At 39.1% G+C, this 25211-nt stretch overlaps 1 protein-coding gene across 1 annotated transcript in view; it reads right to left on the minus strand.

Annotated features, from left to right (window-relative positions):
* Window positions 1–369: 369 nt before the first annotated feature.
* LOC311221021 (chondroitin sulfate proteoglycan 4-like) overlaps window positions 370–25211 on the minus strand; it is a 37518-nt gene continuing 12676 nt past the window's right edge. Inside the window, exons 4-10 of the mRNA XM_084304744.1 lie at window positions 24031–24501; window positions 23117–23293; window positions 17943–18141; window positions 13709–13840; window positions 9667–9839; window positions 6491–6674; window positions 370–5966 (exon numbers count right to left, since the gene is read on the minus strand). Coding sequence (XP_084160870.1) covers window positions 3913–5966; window positions 6491–6674; window positions 9667–9839; window positions 13709–13840; window positions 17943–18141; window positions 23117–23293; window positions 24031–24501 — 3390 coding nt within the window. The 3' untranslated portion in view covers window positions 370–3912. The remainder of the gene's footprint in view (window positions 5967–6490; window positions 6675–9666; window positions 9840–13708; window positions 13841–17942; window positions 18142–23116; window positions 23294–24030; window positions 24502–25211) is intronic.

Raw genomic sequence — 25211 nt, forward strand, 5'->3', positions numbered from 1 at the left:
TTTAATCCTGAAATACACCCAACACAGTGCTGCCTGAGCCAGTTCAAACAAATGTGTTAATTTTGATGTTATGTTCATGCCAGTGCTGAATGCAGCCAGGTGGATGCATGATGAGGTTTCTCTCCTTTTCCGGCCATGTGCATTATGTTAGAGGCACAGTGCTGGGCACAGCACAACACAGACCTCAGCATGTGTCTCATTTAAAAAAGAAACATCTGAAAGCACATTAGAGCACTGTTACTGGCAGTGGGATCCTGTTCTCTTCTTGCACCACAGTACTCTGTAGGTCTTCAAAGAACACACAAAAACCTATGTGTGTGGATTATAAACAAAACAATTTATTGATTTTATATATATTTTCAAGGCACTTTTTTGCTGCAATTTAAAACTCCATTTGGTAAGAAAGGGAATCCTTCATAAACCACATTTTCAAGAAATAAAACACACAGCTGCAGGACTAAGGAAACAACCAAAAAATTCAAACCAGATCTTGACCATAAACTAGCTATGTTCCTGGAATCACAAAAGGAATCCATAAGTACAAATCATTTGTTTTCCAGAAGACTTTTTTGATTGATAGTTATTTAGGAAACAGAGGATGAGACTTGCTCATTTAGAGTCAACAAGAAGAGACAGGCACCTCAGAAGAACAGCTCACCTCACCTGTATTAAATATCTACGTTAAAAAAAAGATGAACTCTCCTCTTCCAGAGACTATTCTGTATTGTCCACAGGGAGAGCTTACATGAAGGCACTCAATTTTTTTAATACAGACTCAGGATACAATATTAAAGTAAAAAACATACATAATTATCAAATACATTTTGCAATATAACATTTTATATGAAAGCCAGTAATCACTGATACAATATACTTTTCTATATAGAGTTCTCATCAGAATGTTCCAACGTATGGCAGGTATTATGGCAAAGCTGTATCACAGCAGCACCAACTGAGAGAGCAAACTGGTTGCTGGTACACTTCACTGATGAATTAGGCCTTAACATTGTTTTTAATAATTGGAAAAAAAATTTTTAAAATCTCAGTGCTTTTGAAATTGAGCCAATACTCAAAATACAACTCCATACTGCCTGATTTACTTGAACATCTGTTGACAGGCAAAAGCATTTTTTTGAAATAGAGAACAAGGGTTTAATCAATTACGTTTACATAAAAAAGAGCCAGCACAAAATCTGCAACCTTTTCAGCATTTTTCATGTAAAATTTCTTGCTCTAAACATATAAATACAGACATTCAGCAGGTCCATTCAGTTCTGGAGTTCTAAATCCATTGCTGTTATTTTGATTCACTCAATACTATGTCATGATCTCATTTTTTACCATTATCATCATTACTGCAGACCGATGTTACATCTCCACTGCACAGTAAACACAGCAAGTTTGGGCTTCATTGTCTTTACAGTGATACACACTTAGCAACATATTTCACTTCCACATTTATATTCAGCTTTTCAGGGGGCCACGGGACTTTGTCATCAGACTCCAGCAGCCTTATTTTGGTACAGCGTTGGAAACACATCACTTAGTCTCACGGAGTACGATACCTCTTTTGCTGTTGACAGGAAGGTCTCAGTGGTAGAGAAGTGTTAGACATGCTTCTTTAAGTGTCCAGGAAGTGTTGGATTATAGTTCTTTATTCCTCGTTGTAGTGGAGCCTTGAAGAAGGTACAAAGGGATCGGGTTCCTGCTACCAGCTAAAAGGCTTTGGAGGAAGGGTTTTGCAAATGCTCAGCTGACAGCTGGGATCTGGAGGAAGCTGCTGTTTGCTTGGAGCTAGCAGAAGAGGTCTCAGGAAATGGCTGGAGATGTGCAACTGCACCTCCACAAAGGATGCTGGGGTGTTCTTGCAATAGCTGACAGTACCACCGCTCTGACTGAGAGTTTCTAAAAACAGTCCCAAAGATTTTCTTTGGAAAAGTGGAAAAAGTCTATATATAGAGTTTTGTAACACAGGGCTGCAGCAGTCCATCTGGGACATCTCAACATCCCAGCCTTTTACACTGGCAGTGCTGGGTGAGCTCAAGCCTGCTTACAATGGCACCAAGGAAAAATGGTAATGACAGATAAATAAAATTGTGTATTCAGGTTCAAATGTATTTTAGTCTGAGCATACAAAGGGTTCACATCCTTACTCACTATTGCTGTACTAACTCAACTAGCTGAAGATGTGTCCTGTATATTTCTCATAGACACTGACCTCTCTCCTGGGAGTGGGCTCTGAACAATGCATTGTTTCAAAATGCGCCAACTGAGGCTGCCTGTGGCAGAGGGAAAGATTAGAAGGACTGCCCCCACTGCTTGTGTGTTTTGTTCCTGGGACACAGCAGTAAGCAGTGACTTAGTCTGGCCTTCCTCATGGGTGAAAATTTCCTTCAGCTGAAATATATAAATGTCAAAAACATAATCAAGCAGCAACAACAACAAATAAGTACCATGAAATGAATAGCACCAAGGATGTTCAGTCCCATACATTCACTCTACAAAAGCAAGACCGGCAGTACTTGGGCTCAAATGAAAATGTCATTCCAATGTGAATAATAATAATGCAGCAGTGAGACACCTTGACATTGAGCACAGTGTTTTTACAGGCAAGCTAATTGGAAGCTGTAAAGCAAAGTACAAAAATAGATGAGAAGTTCAGTGGTCAATTTGTCCTCTGAAGTCAACAAGAATTTTGCAGTTTTCAGTGGAAGAAAGAACGGACCTTAACAGGAGGCTGCATATCACTACTGAGGTTGGATTTCCATAAATATAAAAATATCCCCTTTACAGAGAAATTATTGCACATTTTATTAGCAGACCTAAATTAGAGTAGGTAGTACTTGTCACAGGGTATAAGGCACATTTGATCTGCATTCTAGGAGATGAAGGGTAAATTGTGAAACTTCAGAAGGGAGTATGTTTTTAGTCACAGCATTGTTTCTGTCTCTAGTTCCTCAACACATGCTAGTGTGCAGCAAAGGACTTGATGCTGCTGTCATCTAGCTGAACTCACAGACTCCAGAGAGAGTTATGCTTGCTTCACTGAAGGCAGAATTTAGCCCTTAGTCAGGAATATAAAATTTGATACGCACTTCCAGATATAACCTAAGGCTAAAGGTAATGCAGCAGACAGGCTGTCAGATACATTGTTTTTGCCATGTGGATTAGAGGTCATGGATGCATTTTACTAGTCTGCAGACATCAAAGACTAGATTTCAGCAACAAATAAGGAAAACAAAACAAAACAAACAAGAAAAAAGCAACTAACAAAAAAAACCACCTCATAATGTTTTACCAGAACACTTATCCACTGCCACTGCTGTAAATTATTGCTGAGATGAATTCTAGATTTCAAGTTCGCTGACGCAGATGAACACTTGGCGAAATAACACAGCTTTGTTTCTTTAGTACTGGCCTTTGAACAGCCTTCAGGTCAAACCAACATTAAAGAGATTAGCACCTTGACAATTACTTGTAAAAACAGTTGAAAGTTCTTACAACAGAAATGACAGTTCAGGAAAGTACACAAAATCTTTATAGCAAACTTAGTTCTTCAAAATAATTATTATGTTAAAATATACATAATCCACAACAGAAGGTTCTACTTTATCCCTGTCAAGGGAAATAAGAAATATTGTATACACAGGATGCACTCAAAATCTACAGTGACAAATTATGCACTGACTTAGGTAGTAATCTTGCTTAAGTATGAACTGGAAATCTTACTTTATGGCCACTGTAACCAGTAAGATTTTTATTATTATTTTGCAGGTATTTGGGTTTTACCTAATAAACAGTGCATCATTTGACTTATAATAAATAAGCATAATAAAGAACAAATTACATGTCAATAGTGTATACTCTCTTTTCCATGCTACCTCAATTAGCATGACCAAAAGCGGCCATGAACTACACCCAGTACTGATTGCGCTTCAAAGTTGGGTTTGTTCTTCGACAATACTGGATCATTTCAGGATCAAGGTTTAACCAGCTATTTTGCAAAGGCTGTTCTACAGTTGGAGAAACCACCATAGGAAGTAGCTGTTCATGTCTTACTGCCATCGGTGTCGAGGCTGTACTTTGCTCAGCTCCCTTCAAGAGAGGGGTCACCGTAACAGTAGGCACAGTCAAGCTTCGTTCCAGACAACGACCTGGACTACTAAGGATTACATCCATCTGATTTTTGACAAGTGGTTTTGCCTTCTCTTTCTTCTGACACATTAGCAAAATGCACACAGAAATAACAGCAATGATGAGCAGCACAGACACCACGACCAGGGGGATAATGATGTACCAAGAGTTGCTGCTTTCACCTGCTTGCTCTCTGGGACTCTTGGCATCAGCCCAATCTGTGGTCTCAATCCCTGCAGATCCCCTCGTTCCCACTGCTAGGTTTAGCAATGGGCCTTCCTCATGTAGATTTCCCCAGCGATTCTGACCTGGGAACATGATTGGGACGGTCTTCTGTGGTGCTACTGTGGGTTCTTCATTATGGGAGGAAACTGGTGCATCGTCCTTTGAGGTACTGTGGATTTTTAAAGCGGTCGTACTGGTTATGACAGGCACTTCAGCTGTAAAACCCTGCACAAGCAGAGGACTGTATGGCACTATGGAATACTCAAAATGTCCGACAGCAGGCTGAACATCATCTGCCCTGAGCATAAATGTGAATGAGTCATTTAAGAGATCAACACCTGTCATATTTGCATCTATGTCAAGAAGCACAACACCTCTATCAATGTCAGCTTGGGTGAATGTCTGAATATCTTCAAACTCTGCATCATTCACAAACCTTTTTTTTACAATCCTTCCATGAGTTGGGGGCACTAGCACTTCAAATCTAGGATTACTGTTTGTTAAATTAGCTAGCTCAGAAGCATCCAGGTCACTGCTTCTGAATTTATACACAGCTTTATTTGAAATCTGCATGTCAGATACAACTTGCACTAAGGGCTTCATTCTGATGTTCAGTACTTGTCCTGTCAGATTACTTTCTGCAGTGAATATCATAAACTCCAGTACTTCTTCGAACACAGTGAGATTTGTCAGGTGGTACGACAGTCTTCCTGAGTACAAATCTGCTTGCTCAAATTTACTAACCTTCTCGTTTCCAATCATCAGGTGCCCATTCTTTAGAGGCTGAGTTATTTCATACATGATATTAGCGCTCTTTCCATTTGAGACAGCTGAAAGCTGCACATTAGTAATAGTGACAGATGTCTGGCCCTGTGGAAGTGCAACATTGGTAAGGTTGACCAGGACAAGAGCGATTGGTATTACTTCAAGACTGAAAAGTTTGTATAAAGGACGATGTTTACCATCAGTCACACTGAAATAAAACACGCCAGAGGAAGAACTTCCATCCTGTACAAACCAAACCCTACCATTGTCGATATCAGCTTGTGTGAAATCCTGTACAGAAACACTGAGATTGCTCTTCATTGCTAAATAACCATTATTGGGGTTGCTAACTATGGTGTATTTAAGCTCAGCTGGGTTGTTATCTAGGTCTTCAACTTTCAGATTCTCTGACCCCAGCACTGACACATCTCCCTGCAGGACTCTCAAGTGCAGCCTTTTAGTCTTCAGTTCTGGAGCTTGGTCATTCACTGGAACAACAGTGATATTAAATATCTCCTCCAAAACTTCACTATGGGGCTTTGTTGCAGACTTGGTCTTTAGGTTTAACCAAACAGCAAAAGTGAAATTGTCACTAAGTGATTCAGAATTATCGTGCATGTACACAATTCCAAATTTGTCCAGGATGTATTGGGAGAAATTAGGTTTTTCTTTTGTAACATTCCTTTCTCCGACAATAATCACACCATGTAGGGGTAAAGATACAACTTGATACCAGACTTCATACATGGAGCGCTGTACCTCAGGTAGCTTTATCAACAGATTTGAGGCATCTAAATTTGTTTTGTTGATTAACACTCTACCTCCTTCCTGGACTATGGTACCTAGTAGAAACAAAAAGAGATTCTTAGAAACTGACTGTTTCATAGCTGCAACATTTCAGAAATTAGGTAATGTGTTTTAAAAATTCATGATGCTCAAAAAAGAGACTACGGAATCACATATTTCTCTTTAATGGTATCCTCGATTCTCAAATGTCATGGCTAGAAATATATTATCACTGTTCTTAAAATAGACTTGCATATAAGAGATTACATATTCTATTGATCATAGAGCATGATTAAAGAAATATCAGTATCTCAAAGCTCCAGATGACTCTTTCATTATCTCTATTGTTACAGCAAAATGGAGGATACCAACTACAGCAGTAGGAAGAATCTAACGTAGGTGGTTAATCGCATTTTTAAAGACGCAGTGATGCAACTACTATCTACACTATACTCTGTGATGAAAGTATTCCAGTCATTTGCTACCAAAGAAAAATTATCTTTCGTTTTTTCTCATTTGTTCATTGGAATGCTGACAGATCCTAAACAACCAGAAGGCCCAACCAGCACAGCATCTTTACCTGTATTTGCTAGAAGACGACTGTTCCGACCATGCCTGGTAATTTCATACGAAATGACAATATTGAACACCTGGAGGTCCAGAGCTGACGGTGGAGAGGAGACAGTAAACGTAAAGAAATCTTCTGCACTCCAGCCAGCTGACTCTGCATCTAAGTGCTCATACATGATCACACCTTCATTCACCTGTTTTGGGGTAAAGATAGCAATAGGTATACGAGGAGATTAATTTTAAATACAGGAGCATAAGGAGAGAAAAAAATCATAAGACATTGTTCAAGGAAGGGTTTTGTAGCTTAGCTCACACACAATGGCTGTGTATGTAGCTTATATTATGAAGTTATTTTATCCTGCATTTCTCCGTTTGAACACACTCAGTGTTGCCAGACAAGCCTAGTTGAAAAACAGATTTATGCTAGATACAACCACTCATCTGTTCAGACCAAAAACCAAAAGCTAGTATTATCATACGTGATAATCACCAGCTGAAACTACACCAGAAGTTTAAGATCAATACCTTCATACACTGACACTTCAGTAGGATTCCTAAGAGTCACAAGACTAGAACATTTGCTATTTCTCATTCACTATTTCAGCTTTGCTTGATAATTCATTCTCTGACCTCAAGAAAAGACAGCTACCCATTAAACCTTTCGCAGCTTCCCAGGCACCTACTGACCTGGCTTGCCTGTATTAGTTTGTAATTGCCAAAGAGATCCCTGTCTACGATGGTGGCAGTTTTAAGTCTACAACTTGTAACATGGGTTACACAGCTTTGCAAACAAACTGAAGGAACTTATTAGCACATGTTCCCATGACATACGCTTGAAAGGTGTGAAAAAGAAATCCAAAAATCCCTGCTGCTATCAAGGATGAGGCACTTAAGCACTACAGAATCTGTAGCTACAGACAGAGCTAATCCTGAAACCACTGAAACAGCCCCCTCCAAGCTCACCAGGGAACAGGCTTCCAGAGGCAAGTTTTCTCACCAGCTTCAAAACTGTCTGACCATACTGCCCATAGAATTCAGACTGATGTGATAAAATCCTACATGCACGTCAACAGGTTTTCCCTATACTGATTTAATCCTTAATGGTTATTATGGGACAAAACACACAGAAGTGGTATTAAAATGTTGTGCTGCTTCAAGACAACCTTCCAAAGCATGCCTCTAGGTCTTCAATTTGGAGAAAGCAAACTAATGTAACAAGAATAGGCATGACATCCTATAAATTCAGCAGTGTTTAGTTATCAACTGTTAATCTTTCTAGTTTTTATACCTTTTTTTTTTTTTAGTAAGTCGCAAGTCCATGCTAATATCTGCACTGACAAGAAAATGGAATTGGTTAGCATTGCCTTGTTTACCTCTGAAATGACTTTAAATGTAATGATGACATTGTGGCTTGCTGCAAGATGAAAACTCTTCTAAGTTATCATAGAACATACTGTCAGAGAGAAAAAACAACTCATTGAATTTAAAGAACAATTAATTTCCTTATATTGGCTACAAAACAACTGTTCTTGAAAAACTTCACTGGAATGTAATACTGATTTCAGCTTCTTCTTCTTTTTTTTTTTTTTTTTTTGGCCACAAGGCAATAAGACACTGGACATAAGGAAGATGCACCTCAGCAAAAGTAATAAATTTTTTTTTAATCTAGCTGCATACTACTTTTCAGAAGTAAAATTCCAAGTTCTACAATACAGAATGGAGCCAATGAAGACAAACAACAAAACTAACTCAAAAACTTTCAAATTAAATCAGATTTACAAGCCTTTTATTACCAAACAGAAACTGAAATTCTTATTCTCTGTGTAATGGAGAATATACAATGCTTGCAATATCATTGTCATTTTTTCACTGATATTTAACTTCATGTGGCTACAGCACACTAGACAGTGGAAGTTTATTTTGGATCTTTTTTCTTCCCCTTACTCCTCATTCTCTGCCAGAACAAACAGTGAGCTGGTTAGGACACCTTAATTTTACCTGCAATAAATCACTTAGTTCTACTTGTTTGAAGTGAAAGTGGCCAATACAAATACCTCCAACAGAGAAAAGACACACACACATTATTACATCTCAGATCCTTACACAATTTACGAAGTTCAAAGCAAAGTTATCTACACATTAGTAAGAATTAAAGCTATAGAGAAAAAGTGGCATGTTCTGACATGGCACTATCAAATAAACATATGTAGATCATTATCTGTAGGCAAAGAGATCTGAACTTCAAAACTCTACCTGAAAGATCTTGTCTGACATGCCTAACTGTTTCACTTAATGCTCATAAAAACCGTTCATTTTAAGAACAGAAGGAAACAGTGTCATTAGTCAGGTTGTTTCAAAGTTTGGTAGGAACTAATAAGAATGCCAACTTTTTTCTCAGTCTTGTTGGTCAAGTATCTGTTTCTAAACAACAGATTTTCTCATTATTTAATTTACCAGGTCAAACAGTCACTTTTTAAATCTGTAAATGTAGATTAAATCGAAATTGTTTCTTATTTTTTCCTTCTGTAAAGTCAGATGATCGAGCTCCTTTTATCTCCCTTGCTAGGATTTTCTGAGAACAACTTACAGCGTGCAGAGCACACAGCTCCATTAAGACTCAGCGCACAGGCGTAAGTCATCTCAGTTGCAGAAGAATGTTTTCCATCAAGTTACATGAGCTGCCATGTTTTAGCCATTCAAGTGGGGGACCCTGTATCACAGTTAAGATTCTTTAAACACTTAGTATCACAGCCAATCAAGCCAATAAAAGTCCTCTTGGGGACACCCATGAGGACTGTGCACAGCTGAAATGAATCTGTTACTTGGAGTTTTCATACGGCACAAGGCTACTTTTGGCCTTCTGCCAAAAAGTCAAGGCTTCCAACCTCTGACTGCCGGTTAATGGCACCAAAACAGCTCTTCCCAAAAAATACTGTTACAAGCAAAACAGTGGAAATTGCCAAGACTCTGCTAGTATCCAGAGAGAGGGGAACAAAGGCTCTTCTTGCATTCATTACTACATGCCAGATATTTAATGACACAGCAAATCTGGGCAATCGCACTGATGGGTCACATATGCTCAGTTACTAAACAGATATAAATGGACCAGGCAAGGAAAAAGCAATTGGGATGCCCTTTGAAGTAACAATCTACCACTGAACTATCCAGTATAAAGTAAATGCTTACCATAGACTGTGTAAAACTGAGGATTTCCTGAGTGGTATTATCAGAATTTACTCTGATCAGCCTTCCAAGTTTGGGGGAAGTTACAATCATAAAAGTTATAGTTCTGTTTCCTGCATTGGTCACATCACTGGTTACAGCTTTCAGATCATGTTGTGAAATAGGTTTCCTGGAACCTAAAAACCAGCAATTAAAAGTAGATTTGCAACAGCAATTTTTCACAAAATGGTAAAATTTTATATGTACAAATCACCCTTTCATCTAGTTATTCTATTTAGCATTTTAATAATGTTTTGTAAAATCATCAGGTTTACCCTTTTCCAGTTACTTCCAAATCACACAACTCTTCCACAATGAGTTCAATCAAAAAGCACATCAGTATAAAGTATCTTTGTTTTACAGAAATGGAAAGGTACAGTTATCTTCAGCACATGTAATTGGTAAATTCTTGTTTCTGCAAAGGCAACCCGAAGTAAAAAGTAGTGCATATATAAGAAGCCCTGCCCCTTTTTTTACATGTCTAGAACTGAATTTAACTCCAGCTGAAGTGACCGCTGGCAATGTATTTAGCAATCCCAGTTGCCCACAGAAGGCTGGTTGATTTGGCTGAGAAAAGCCTTAACAAAGCACATTTTTTAATGAATGCACCCAAACCAAAATAAATAATTATCAAAAACTTGAACACTTAATTAATACGAAGGACAATTTTCATTGAATGAAGTTTAAAAAGTAAATACTGAATTAAACAAATAAGAAGGACACTGCACAACAGAAATAATGGCCTGAAATAAAGTATTATTAAGATGGATGGAGGACTGAGGGATTCTTTTAATACACAGCACTGCATTAACCAGTGCCTTCTGACTTGAAGATTATAAAGAGCTTTCTGGAATTTAGCCAAACCATGACAATTTTTGACATAGCTGTGACAAAAACATAGTTTCCTATAATAAAATTAATAATAAAATTAAAAATAAAAAAAAAAAAAGACTGGTTTAGTGATTTTTTGATGTACTGTTTCCTGATGATATACACTCAGAAAACTACAAAGGATGTTAACTAATACTTTTAGAAGAGCAATAGATTCACACAGTCCTGTTCCCTCTGAGCCCACTTCTGCCTCCCTTTTTACATTTTTTTTCCTCATCAACAAGCTTTTATAGGTATCAATGCAGAATTTCAGATACTAGCAATACATATCCTTCAGGTTTGTATTATCAGTCTATCTCCACTTAACCTCGGTGTTTATAGATGAGTAAACCAAAATAAGATCTTTCTCCTGTAAAATTTGGAGGTGGGGGAGAAAAATCCTTGAAAAATCCTCTCACGCTATCCAATACAAGGAGTCTCCCTTCTTTTCTCTCTACTGTTCTCCCTCTTCCGTGTGACAGGCAGAAAGGGAAGCATGACCACGTGTTCAGACTACACCAGATGTGATCAGGAATGTAGAACAGAGAGCAAAAGTTCATCAGACCACGCGTATCTGCAAACAGAGTTATTTCTCAATAACTTCATTTATGCAAATCAGGCCCCAGTGCCATAACAAATTGAGACAGAGTAAATCACAAACATGGTTACGCTGTACTGCTGGATATACCTGCTTCGAGTTTTCACAAAGCCCCTGGTCCTTCCCAACGGCCCTGACCTCTCTCAGGAGCTGTGGCTTGACCATGAGGGACTTCACTGTGCAGCAGAGGCTGAGATACCAAGCAGGGCCATGGACACTGGAGTCTCCCACACTCTCCTGTGAAATGGGAACCTCCCCATATATGACTGTCTCCTGTGAGTGGTGAACATCCACACTGAAAATGGGTGAGCACTTTTCTCCTGAGACACCAATAACCTTCTCCAGCACCTGCAGTGGTTCTGCTCTGGTCCAACACCTCACCAGGGAAGCGACAGTTATTTGCCAGCCAGCAGAGTGGGCAAAGCAAAGGGAAGTGAGAGCACAGCCTGCCTCTTCCCCCGCCTAGGAGCTGAGAGGTCACAAAGCAACACCACCCAAATTCTGCAGAAAGGATCAGAGACAGGGGATGGGTGACAGAGTAGGGCTAAGCTAATCTGTACAAGCGGAACACAATAGTGTAAGGCTGTTATTAGTACCTAATAACTTTGGCCTCTGTTTTTTCTGCCAACTTTTACAACTGGGAAACTACTCTGGTATGAGCATTCTGCCTATCACTACTAAATAGTTATGGATCATCATGTGTGCTGACCAGCCTTGGCAGCTCTGCTTCTGAATACCTACAAGTCTTTCCTTCTCTAGGGACAGCTCATCTTATTCCTTCTTCAGTCAATTGCTTCCCTGAAGAGAGAAAATCTTCACGTTCTAGTTATCTAGCATACATAAGACAAACTCATGTATCTACCCGTCAGCTTACTGAGCTCACTGAATAAAATCATCTGCTGTTGGATAGAAGAAATCTCTAAACCATATAAACAAATCTGCTATATTCAATGCGAAAGAAGAGAGCAGTACATGCTTTTATAAAATTGCAAAACAATATGCTTGAGAAAATAGTTTATACCCAGTCATGAAAACATGGCAAATTCTTCAGAAAATATTCAAGTTTTACTTCCCTAGAGGGAAGGTTCTTCAAGTTGTCTCTTAACATTTCCCACAGTGCTATAAAATATAGCTAAACACTGGCTATTGTCTTTATGTGTGGGGGTTAAGCAACCGGCACCATCACTGTTTTAATTGTCATTCCACAGTGAGCAAGTACCACTGAAACCTGTACAGCTCCAGAATGTCTTTAAAAATATCAGAAAGAGAACAGGTACAAAAGCTAGCAGTACTTTTTAAAACCAGTATAGGAATTCTGCTAACTCAAAGCAAGCAACTACTCAGCAGAAAATGTAGGCTTGGATAAATACAGCCTGCAGCGCTGAAGGAAGCACTGTATCTTCCAAGCTGGAGAATGGATAGAAAATCTAGAAACTATTCCCTCTATAGAAGTATCAGGCACACTTTTCTTACAATTATCTTTGCTTTAAGAGGGAATTTCTGTAAATCCCTGTGCCTGAGGCAACCTTACCCACTGAAATCACAGATTAATAAGCCTTTTAAGTGGATTTACGTGAATCTCATTTATATTGACTGAAGAAGATCATGCTGCTACAATCTCATTTTTTGTTGCCGGTGTTTAAATAGCTTTTGCTGCAAGCCTTTGTTTATGCAGTTTATATTCAGGAAGTCTTAGAAAGTGACATGCTCCTCTTCTGCATGAAATTAATGAATCAAGACACAGATTAATACCTACAGAGATTTCCCATCTCCCTGTGGCTTCCAAGAAAAAAGAAGGCAGCACAAACATGAAGTGTGATACAAGATGTTGCTGAGAGAAGGCTAATCTTTCTTTCTCCTTTAATTCTGCAATTAAAGTCAGATTACTAACTCAATGAGGGATTACTCTTGCTAATGCAAAGCAATATATGACTCTGGTGAGAATCTCTGTATTCATCAACTCCTGTAGGAGTACAATTTCTTCAAATATAGTACTTAGCAGCTGACACAGCTTGCTGCAAATGCATGAATACAAATTTAAACTGTTCAATCTTTCTGATCCATCAGTGAGTCTCCGCTGCTCTCCGTAACTCTGCTCAAACAGTAAGAAAGTGAACTAGAAACCTGGTGAGCTTAAGTGTGCTATTCAGAGTTCGGTGGACACAAGCTTCACTGTTTTCTCCAGGCAAAAATCCCAACCACCTAAAACAGCCTGAATACTCTAAGCAGCACTTTGCACCTCTAATTCTATGAATATTATATAGAGCTTTTAAATTAATCTGAATGAGGAATGTTGAGAGCTTAGGCAGACAGTGTTTATTGTCACACTGTGCTTATATATTTTACTGCCAAATTCCATCATCCCAAGCACACAGGCATATCAAAAATGTAAAGACCATAAAATAAAAACATTTGAAACAACATAACTGTTCTTTTAAAAAGCACAGAGATAGTTTTTTTTTTCAAGTACAGCTATATATGGTCACCTATGCAATTTTATCAAGTGGACAAAATCATGATAAGGTGTTAAAAACAGACCTGGAAAGACTCCGAGTCCTTTGTTCACTTCAAGACTAATGACTAGAGTCCGAGCTGTGATGCTAAAGATCTGTCGTGGTGCAAAGTTCAAGCCATCTGTTACCTGAAAATTGAAGCCTCCAGACATGGCTCCTGTAGATAACAAAAGCATAAATTTATTTAATTTTTAATCTTATTTTATTTTTTTCGTAATTATTTTTTTTTATTATTATTTTTCTATTTTTCATCTGAACACACACACACTGGACACCTTTTGCTGTAGGCTACAAGTGAAATAAATGCCAAGTCATTCTAAAGCAGTTTTTGATCAGCAATTTTGTGTCTTAACTAGAATTGCATAAATTCAAAATGCAGAGAACAGCACACAAATGAGGAACTCCTGGCTATTACTTACACTGAAAGCCATATATACCACAGCTACAAATAAGCAGAGTGCCCCTTCCCTATTTCCCTCACTGACCTCAGCAGACATGATACCCAGTTAAACTTGGAGAGACACTAGCTCCCAAATTTTCTCCTCTTTTTACATCTTAGGAAGGACCCAAGCACTTAAACAGTCATTTTTGGCATAGAAGTAATTTTGGGAGAAAAATAGAATACTAGAATACACTTTCATTTCAATTTACATTTAAAGGACTGGATCAAATCACAGGTTGTTTGCTTTGCTTCTTTGCTCTCCTTCAGCTTTGTTGAATAGGATATGTTGTGACAGCTTAAATTATTTCAGAGGTTATGTTTACTCATAATAAATGCACATTTTTTTCTTTAATCTTAAGACCTATATGTACTTTGGCACACAGTAATGGCAAAATATCTCCAGGAGACTGGGCAGATTCCTGTAAAAGTGCATCTTTTAAAACTGACTTACTGAGGTGTATAGTGCTTCCTAAGACTGCCTTTATGTTGACGGTGCCCAGGGTGTTTAACCAGGTAGAAAGAGAGAATGAAAAATTAAAATATTAACTGTTGCAAATGGCTATCATTACCCTCCTGCTTGTTTTGCCTAATGCAGCTATGAGATATTGCTACATGAATATGTATCCTGAAAGTGAAATGTTGCCACGTATTTAAATTTAAAGATCAGAACTCCTTGCCTAACTCTAAATCAACCTATCAGAAGAATCAAATGTGGGTTCTAAGATTATAGTTCACAACTCCCCTAGGCTCCTCTCACAACTCCTCTTATATTCAGCCAGGCACCAAAGCAGCTCTGAAAAATCATGCCATACTGTTTTCTTATTTTAAGTCTTTATTCTCTAATGTTTTATTTTCATAAAAATGCACAAGCAGTTGCACATTTAAAGAGGCACTTAAGAGTCTACTAATTGCCTCAAGTTGGTCGAAAAAGGCTTACTCAGCTTCACTTGTTTTTTTTTGGCTAATGTAGAGCAACTGTCTGATTGACACAATCAGACATTTTGTCATTGACAGAGCCAGGAAGAGAACTAAATCCTGCTGCTACGGCGGAGCATGTATTGTTTTAACACAATTAATTTTTAAAGGGATATCTGATAGAGGTGATAAAAAGGACACCAGAATGAGTGTTGTAAAAACTGCACTGAGAAGACACTGAGGCTTCAGAACTGACAAGAGGTCATTTCAGTCCTGCCCTAAGAAAAAACAGCGGCAGGGCCTAAGGGCAGACCCCAAACCGCAAAAGCTGTGCAGGATCACCCTGGAAGGAAGCGAGGGTGGAAAAGGGAAGGCATTCTCACACGGAAAGAGTGGTACAGAAAAGGAAAGGTACGATCTGGTTCTGCATTATGCAATAGCAAACAAAAGATTTAAGGGGAAAACCTAAGAACAAAGGGGCCGATTTGAAACTCACAGCAGACAATAAGCAGCTTGATGTAATTCACGAGACAGCAAAGATGAAGGGAAAAAGTTATGAAGACTAATGTTAAAGGCATAAAAGCAATCTTTCTTTTGTACTGTAAAAGACCCTGAGGACAGAGAGTCAGTGCCATGTACAGTTAAAAAAACCCTCTTACAGCTGGAGCAAGCAATGCCAGTGGGTGGAAGAGCCAGTTCAGCCGAGAAGATGCTGCTCTTCCCCTTGGAAAGGCTCACGGCGAGTAGGAAAAGTAGAAGCCAGGCTGGGTTCTACTGAACATGAAATGGGCGCACTTCCCAGGAAGCTCATAGGCAACAGAGGACTGAAGATGAGGGACAGAGCAGCTGAAAACGAGGTTAAGAAGCATCGTGACACCAACAGGTAAGGGAAGGCTCCAGGACAAGGCTGGGAATAAGATTAGCATAGCAAGCACACTTAAAACAACAGCCCAGGTTGAAGGAGGAAAGAAAATCTCTTACTGAGGAAGGAAAAGAAGTGAAATGTCAAGAGTACTTTCTGAAACACTGAAGGTGATGATGCTGCCAGAGCAGTTGCAAGAGCTGATGCGTGACCTGGGCAATTTTACATTTCAGATTTACTGTACATCCCACACTCCCACTCACTGAAAAATGAAATTTGCTATTGTTTTTACTTTTGTTAATCACGATTCACTTCCTAAGGCTACAGATGTGCATTCGCCCTTTCTGGAACACAGAGTGAATTCATTTCCTCACACTCAGGCTACCATCTTCCTACCACCACTGAGGTTCTTACATATCAAAGCCTCTGCTGGAACAACATAAACAGCTTGGCTCACTTTTGCTATGTTCTTGACCTTTCATCTCCTGACCAAATTATTTGAGTAGGATAGTAACAGCTCACCAACAACTGGTTGTAAAGCAACTTCAGCAACACATGCACTCAGCAAGATACTGCACTGGAAGAACACTTTAGAGTGCTTTAACCTGCAGCAAGCCTCAAGGAGCCACAACACAGACCTGGAGAGACTGCAGGACCCAAAGGAGCCCTGGAAGTAATTCCACCTCACCCTAGGGCTGGTGAGGCAGTTCTGGACCTCTTCCACCTCCTAGCCCACAGCGGAAGGTTTATTCCTTCTCTAGCACCAACTTTCTTCTTCCAGCTGGTACAATACAGTAATAGAGCTGGGGCAGGAGAATAGCAGCTCCTGCCTCATAAAAGCCCCACGTGTTCCTCAGACTGGAACCCCACTGGGAAGTTAATTCCTGCAGCTTCTCAGCACTGCCACTTAAGGATCCAGGAGGCTGCCCTGACTTCTTTCATATGGCCCACATATTCTTTCTGTAGCAGCAGCATGAATAACCCAATCTCTAGCTCTTACCACTGGCTTAAAAGAGTCAATGGTTAAAGCTGAATTCATTCACAGCCTTAAGGGAGGTTCACATTACCCAGGTGAGCCATGACTTTATTTCACAGAATCACAGAATCACAGAATCACAGAATTTCTAGGTTGGAAGAGACCTCAAGGTCATCGAGTCCAACCTCCAACCTAACGCTAACAGCCCTCCACTAAACCATATCCCTAAGCTCTACATCTAAACGTCTTTTGAAGACTTCCAGGGATGGTGACTCCACCACTTCCCTGGGCAGCCTGTTCCAATGTCTAACAACCCTTTCAGTGAAGAAATTCTTCCTAACATCTAACCTAAAACTCCCCTGGCTCAACTTAAGCCCATTCCCCCTCGTCCTGTCACCAGGCACGTGGGAGAACAGGCCAACCCCCACCTCGCTACAGCCTCCCTTGAGGTACCTAAAAAGAGCGATAAGGTCACCCCTGAGCCTCCTCTTCTCCAGGCTGAACAAGCCTAGCTCCCTCAGCCGCTCCTCGTAGGACTTGTTCTCCAGGCCCCTCACCAGCTTCGTCGCCCTTCTCTGCACCCGCTCAAGCACCTCCATGTCCTTCTTGTAGCGAGGGGCCACATTTGCCCTGAGCTCCTTAGGAACATGAGGGTACTGTGACATGTCTGAGAGACTGCCAGTCCATGAATAACTCAGCAGTGCACCAAGACTAAAAAAAAAAAAATAAAAATTGATTATCAATGACAATGGTCAAAAACATTGATTTTGTATCTCTGCAAGCTGCATGGTGATGTTCCCTTACTGCAAACAAAGGTTTCAGTTAGGAGACTGCTATCAACTGAACCTCTAGTGCTTCTTCCAACAGAACACCAGGCTTTCTTGGTGAGCATACACTTAAGTGTACGGGACCCTTCCTGTCTAGGTTGTGAGACCATGGATCACATAACTAGCCATCTGAGATTTTTGTGACATGAGAAGGAGATTCTCAAAGGATTACCAACACAAATAGACCGAATAGGAGCAGTATACTGTCAACAGGTGGTATTTTTTGAAACTACATACCATTGTGTACAAATAACAGCTGCCCTTCCAGTATATGAGCCTGAGTAAAATTAAGGATGCTTTTGTTTGGTGAATCCTTCAGAGCCAAGTGCCCATTGCTAGGTGGAGTAATTGAATATATCAGTTCTGATGGTGAGGAGTCCTTATCTTCTGCAAAGAGGTCATCAGCAGTTATTTCTGTGACTGAACCCACCCAGACCTAGAAAAACAAAAAGAAATAAAAAATAAAGAATAAGAAATGCATGCATACGAAACACAGAAGATAAAAAAATAAATAAAAATAAAAAAAATAAAGATTTATGCTGTACAGCACTAGCAGCTATGACAGATTTCCTTACTGTCCATCCAAATTTCTGATCCTGGACTGGAATGGTTAATGCTGGCATGTGGTTTTCAAAAAACAAGATCACAAAATAAGACAAGCACAGATATACTCCATCAGTTTTGGTTTTTGAAAGCTGAAGCACAAGTGCTCTATTTGTCAAGCACTACCCAAACTCTTACAAACATAACAAAATTGTATTTTGATAACTGAGTCAAGCAGTTCCCATCCAACACATACACATGAATATTGGAGTCATGTACTTCACAGCAGTCACAGCATTCAATACACTCCACTTTCACTAGAAAAAAGAAGAAAGAAGAAAGAAAAACAGTCCAAGGTCAGCACAATCTCTAATACAATTGGAACACTTGTTGCTGCATTATTTCCTTTTAACAGTGCACTAAAAGCCCTTTTTTAGTGTACCAAACAAAGTGTACCACAGAGATGCTCAGTCTGGTGGCAGAGGAAAGAACCATCACCTCTAACAGCTGCTTAGCACTTTGCAAGGTCATGCAGACAGACAAAATAAATAACTAGTATTTGGGAAGATACTACAAAACCTAGTACTTATTTCTAGTAAATCAACATGCTTGGTGTTTTTTGTTTTTGTTTTTTTTTAGCTTAAGATACATACAAACTGACAGATCCTTTTTTTTGAGCAGAAAGAACTAATGTCTCAGATTCATTCACATCTCACTAGATCATTTATTTGGAAGTGATAAGCAACAGCTCACTTTGCTCTTCATCTCTTCTCTATATAGTTAGAATATAGACAAAAGTACTAACAAAGGACAATACGTATTTATCTCAAAATATAGTGAAATTTCTAAATATTCAGAATATCCATGTCAATTCTTTCCATTTAGAGTTCATATCACAGTGTATAATCTTAAAAGTCTGGGTTTTTAACAAACTTATCCTGAGGTTCAAAACACATATTGCATCATTCCTCTCTGTCTTCCGAGGGCCTCACATAACAAATATTTGGTAGAAACATCATACCAAGTGATTAAAGAGGAAATGTGATCCTTGAAGAACGGGCATTTTACTTCTGTCAGAAACAAAATCATCAGCCAGATTTTTCCTTAAGTATCAATACTACTTTTTACTAAAAACTATGGATGAAACCCGATGGTGGTTTTTTTTTAAAGCCACTGGGATTTTTGCCATGACACTTCAATAGAAGAAAGATTTTGGCCTAGATTGTGTCATAAAACATATTCCACAGGAGAAGAGACACTAAGATGAAACTATATATTTTCTAATTAGGAAAATAAGTTTGGAAATGTATGTGTTACATTTTGTAGTGGAAAACATCTTGCAACCAGGAAATTGTTATTTTCTCCCTTTAAATATGTATTTCTCTGAAATGCAGTTACTAGTATCTAAGTTTGATAGAAGATGCCACCTGTGAAAACACAGGATGAGAACTAAGCAAAGTCTGATTGACCAAAAGCAGCACCAAATGCGTACATCAGTGTCACTGGTTTCATAACGAGACCCTTTTGACTCATGTCAGCAGCACTCAATTCTGCACAGAAAGTAAGATGTCACATACAGAATATGCAAACACATAAGAAAGGACAATGCAAATGTTATTGCATATGACTCGGGTTAAATGGAAGTTCGGAGAAAAAAAAAAAAACTCTTATTAAGGGAAAAAATCAGCTTTTTTACCTATAAAGCCAGTGTTTATTGCAATTGTTCCAGCACACTAACACACAATGCTTTTTAAAGTATTGTACATGCTGAGGTCCTCTGTGACCTGTAACATGATCCTCAAGGAATGAAAGGAGATACAAGAGCTGGAAAGGGCTGGAGGGAAGCGGACACTCAGTGCTGCAAGTACTGTGCAAGTGGCTTACTTTCCACTGCTGGGATCAAGCCCTCCTTGAAGAGCACCATGAAAACTGTATCTGAACTTCTAGGATGTAGCAATACACTAATTGTGCATTTGCCTAACACATTCCACAGACCTGGTCCAAAAAAGGGTTCATGACCCTGCCCGCTGGGAAATAATCCATTCTGCTCTGCTTACAGCATTCAGCTTGTTAGTTATTCCTTCCGTGCTACATACCCCACCAGACAGTCTATATTCACAGCCATTTTAAAACTCCAGTAAGTGAATGATTTAAAGAAAATTAAAAAAAAAAATCAGTGTTTGATTTTTTTAAAAAAAACAAACCTATTGTTAGGAAAATATGGCCCTCTTGTGGCAACGAGATGATGCAGTCATTTCAGAGCATCACTACTGAAAAATATGTTTAAATGCAGAAACAAATGGAGCAAGTAAGGCCAGGATACTGATTATCTTAGTATTGTCACATTACCCTTTCCTGTCCCCGCTACAGCAAACAAACAAACAAAACATAAAAACAACAATAAAACCAACCAGAATTTTAGGAGATGATGCATAAAATACTGTATATGAATCCCATAAGCATTTATTGTTTTAATGGAAAAGCTATAAAATAAATGCAAAGATTACTAGCATGCACAACAAAAGCTTTCACTAGAATAAAACTTTCTGTATCTCACCTGTTATGTTAATGTAAATACTTCAGCATGTCACAAATTCTCAGCCAGAGGTTAATAAATAAATAAATAAATAAATAAATTACTTTCACTTCCTAAAGAAAACCATAAACAACACGAGAAATATTTGGTTGTGTGTCCTTCTGAAACCCTCTGTGGTGTTCATAACCTTCACATACACAATGGACACAGTGGTTTGAATAAGGGATGTTACAGATGCCTCAGAAGTACTGCTTTTTCTAGAGCAATGCACAGGTTATTACTCAACATTCATTCACCACTAGCAGCATCGCTGAGGAGCAGAGTCTGCTTGGTCAGCAAGCACCATCCTACACAGGAATGCCCAGCTCATCTCAGCATTTAGCAGCATCATGAAAAATCCATTTTCTCCCTCCTATTTGGGATGTGTGAGGTTGCTTTGAAGAAGGATGATCTTAGTGTATTCTTCCCAGTACGTAACTCACCTGCCACCTTTATTTCAGCATGTACATGCTGAACATATCCAACATATGTGCATTATTAGTACACACTTGTAACAAAACTAAAGCTTATTTCTCAGCAAAAGCTTACGCACGACCGGCAGACCACAGGCACAAAGGCAACATCACGGCTCTGGATATGCAAACTGCCTGCACAGCAGAGAGGACCAGCTTTGGCTAAGTTCAGCCGTGTTATCATTGTTCTTGTGAAGCTTGGACTTAAAAGCCATTTTTAGAAAAAGTCACGGGATGCACTGCAGTGCACTACCCTGCCTCAGTGCTCTAAACAGACGGCAGTTCAAAGCCTGCACTGTACCAGAGGGGAGACACAGAAAGAGATCAGACTGACATACATCCTCCTTGTCTGCTACTAAACATTACCATGTGCTGTGCTGTTATCTACAGGGTACAAATGTGATTAATTTAAGCAAGGAAGATTTTACTTTACCACTTGAATGCTTGTGAAGACAGTTTGTCCTTCTACCAGCACTGTCTGCATAGGGTAGGGTGCCCTGTGCTGTGGGCACCTGCAGATTATCACAGGTTTGCTGCCATCACTGTGAAGATGGATGGTACTACCACTATCGCTGCTTAAAAATTACAGCTTTTCTCCTGAAAAAATGCTGCATACACAACTCAAGGCTACAGTCACCTCCACAGTAACCCATTCTACCTAAGCAACACATGACTAAACATGTAAAATCAAATGTATGCTTTAGGTGCCACCAATTTTTAAACTGCAGCACTGGGAATGATGCAGCCTCAAAATAACCTGATGGGGAAGCGGGGAGGAAGGGGTATGAGGAAGAATGAGAGGATAAAAGAACAAAAGAACAAAAGAGAAAGCAAAAAACAAAAAGCACTGGAGTGACAGTAGTGACTTTTTTCATCACTGGAAGATTAAAAAGCCAGCTATGGTTATTAAGAGCAAAAAGCATAGCATCAGCCTACAATTTTATAATTTTCTTCAGTAATTGGCAGGGGGAAAGAACTAGAAACAAGTTAACACGTGATTTTTCTACCTCACCATATCGAACAATAATAGCTTCAGTGTCTGCAGTAATACCTCAGTGACCTCTACCAGCCTAGATTTTCACTGACTGCATTGTGTTATTACATAGTTAGGACTTTTTTAAAGGATGTCAAAGTCTTACTAAGGGAACATTCCTGTTCTGTATCAGGAATACCCAACATGTAGTTAATTAGCTAATGATGTGCAAGTGAGAATGCTGGTCCCTTCTCCTGTTCTGTCCTACCGGGGGTTCAGGGAGGAGCAACAGCAGGTTGCACCTCAGCAGGTCTGTCCCTTCAGTATATTTAATAGCAAGATGCACACGAGCTGATAGCCATGAAAAGGCAACAGTAAGATATTTGTACTCATTATCAGTACTCTTGGTACTTTTTTAGCTGTCTTTATTAGCAGCCCTGAAGACACCCTGGCAAAGAACACAGAAACACAGCAGTGCTCAAGGTAGAAGATGCCCAACCCCAAAAGCCCTCTGTTAGCCCAAGAGACTTCATGTATCCATGAAGTTACAAAAAAGCTCAGTGGGCCCTCTAGATAAACTTAGTCTGCTTTACACTACAGCAGCAGAAAACATTCCTCATGACCTCCCCTAAACATTCCTCATTCTTCACCCTAAACACAGATTACCCATGTACTGCATCCCTTTGTTACAACTATTTGATTTAAATCCCAGGACTGCATTCCAAGGAATATTCCAACACTATTGCACTGAATATTCCAATAGACACAAACCTCACATTCTGTTAATGAAAGCAAATTCAATGATACCAGATCAGAAATCAACATTTTAAAATGATGACAAACATACCTGAAGAATTCTGTTAACTTTTATAACAGGAGCTACATCATTTACTGCTTTAACTGTTACAAACACAGTCTGGGGCAAGCTTTGTTTCCACAGTTCTGTATTATTCACCATAACAGTAAAATTGTCTGTCAGTTCCTCACTGTCATCATGAATGTAGTAGATTAATTCTTGTTCCACCTGAAAAACAGAACAAACTGAAAAATGAGGAAGCTAAGAGAAAATAAATGTGATGTTAAAAAATAGAAGCTTGTAAATCTAGTCATGCCCATCTGGATTTATAGCCTTATAACTTTTTATGACTTCCAAGAATTCATTTGCACTCGCCTTCAAGGAAAAATGGAAAACCCAATCCCACTGTATTTACCACAACATTTCCTTGGAGTTAACCAAAAATAGTGAGTAGTAACAGATGGTAACTTATACAGTTTTGCTTCTTAGAACTAACAAACTGCAAATTAGGTTGTCATGCATATACACATTCTCTGTGAGCAAAGAAATAACTTTAAAAATATATGTATTGTTTCCACTTCCCTCCTTGTTCAATCTACATACCATTTCCTCTGGTCAGCTCTTTCCAAGACGTACCCACTGCCTGCCTTAGGTTTCTGCAGTTCCATCTCTTACCTAGAGTGAGTTGCTCATCAGTTTCTTATGATTATAGCACACTGGTATGTGTGACCAGTGGCACACAAGGCAGTGATGCAGTAGGCCACTAAAACTGGCCGCCTACCTCTCTACACAAATTGACAAGAGAGCAACTGCAGCACTAACACTGCTACAAGGCCAGAACAAAGCTCAAACTCATGCATCTCACCACCTCCCACCAAACCCTCCCACTTCAGACAAAAATTCACATTTAGTAATACAAACAAACTAGAATCATTACTACAGTACAGTGAATATAAATGCATTACCTGTTTTCTGGTAAATTTGGTTAACTTTATTCCAGGAACACGAGAATTTTCAATATACCCATGCTTTGGCTGCTCAACTAAAATAAATTCACAGCTGAGTCCTGCAAAGTGTCTACTAGAAATTTTTAGATAGTCTTCCACCAGGGCTTTTGAACCACCTTCAATTACTGTGAAGTTCTGTACTTCCAAGGGAATCACTCTGGGAATGATGTCTACAGAGACTTCTATTCCACTCACTGTTTGGACACCGTTGGTCACATCCAGATAAAAATGGTCGTGTAGTTGGTCAGGAACTGTCTGCACATACTGAACCTTGCCCTCATCAACATCCTGCTGTGTGAAGGTCAGAACTGGCTTTTGGTCAGCACCAAGATAACTTCCTTCTGACGAAAATTTCCGAATGTATCCATGTACTGGAATCTGTCTTACTGTGAACACAATCTCAGATGAAGAGCTGTTTTCATGAGCAACCTAAATTTGAAAAACACACCCCAAGATCATTTAAACAGAAACACAAGAAATTATTTAATTATCTTCTGAATTTCTCATTTTTAACACTGGGATTATCAACCTAATTTTTGGCATCCCTGGTTTGGTTACAGGTATATCTGCACGTTTCTAGTATGTAAAAATTCTTTAAGTACACAAGTGTTAAATGGCATGGGAGTGTTTTGTAACTCTGAATATGGTTTGTAAATTGTAAAAGGACACACTCTGTAGTTAACTAATTGCCTGTAGACTTGTTAACTGTAGACTCCTGCTTGAAATGAAGACTTCAGCCAGCACAGCAATGTGCTGCAGCAGCCCCCTCGTGGTGGTTACTGTAAGGCTACATGCAAACAATAGGGAGGAAGGTATTAACCAACAAAATACAATCTCTTGTTAATGATTTCATGTTTTTAAAGTCTTATATACAATCCTCCATGTTAATGGAGATAGCTCCAAATGGAATGAAATGAAATCCTTTCTTCCTTGGCATATTCCACCAGTTCAACTAATGACCATACATACAAATGGTTGCCACATCTATAGCAAATAGTAAAGCATCTACAAATATTAACTTTCTCAAGCACCAGTATGTAACAGAGTCAAAGACTACAGTCAGTCCTTCTCTTTCTTTAACATAACTGATTTTCTTTCCTAGGAATGGATGTTAGCTAGTGTCAGTGTCCTTACAGAAT

The sequence above is a fragment of the Netta rufina genome (genome assembly GCF_964035555.1).
Source record: "Netta rufina genome assembly, chromosome: Z".
NCBI classification, from domain to species: Eukaryota; Metazoa; Chordata; class Aves; order Anseriformes; family Anatidae; genus Netta; species Netta rufina.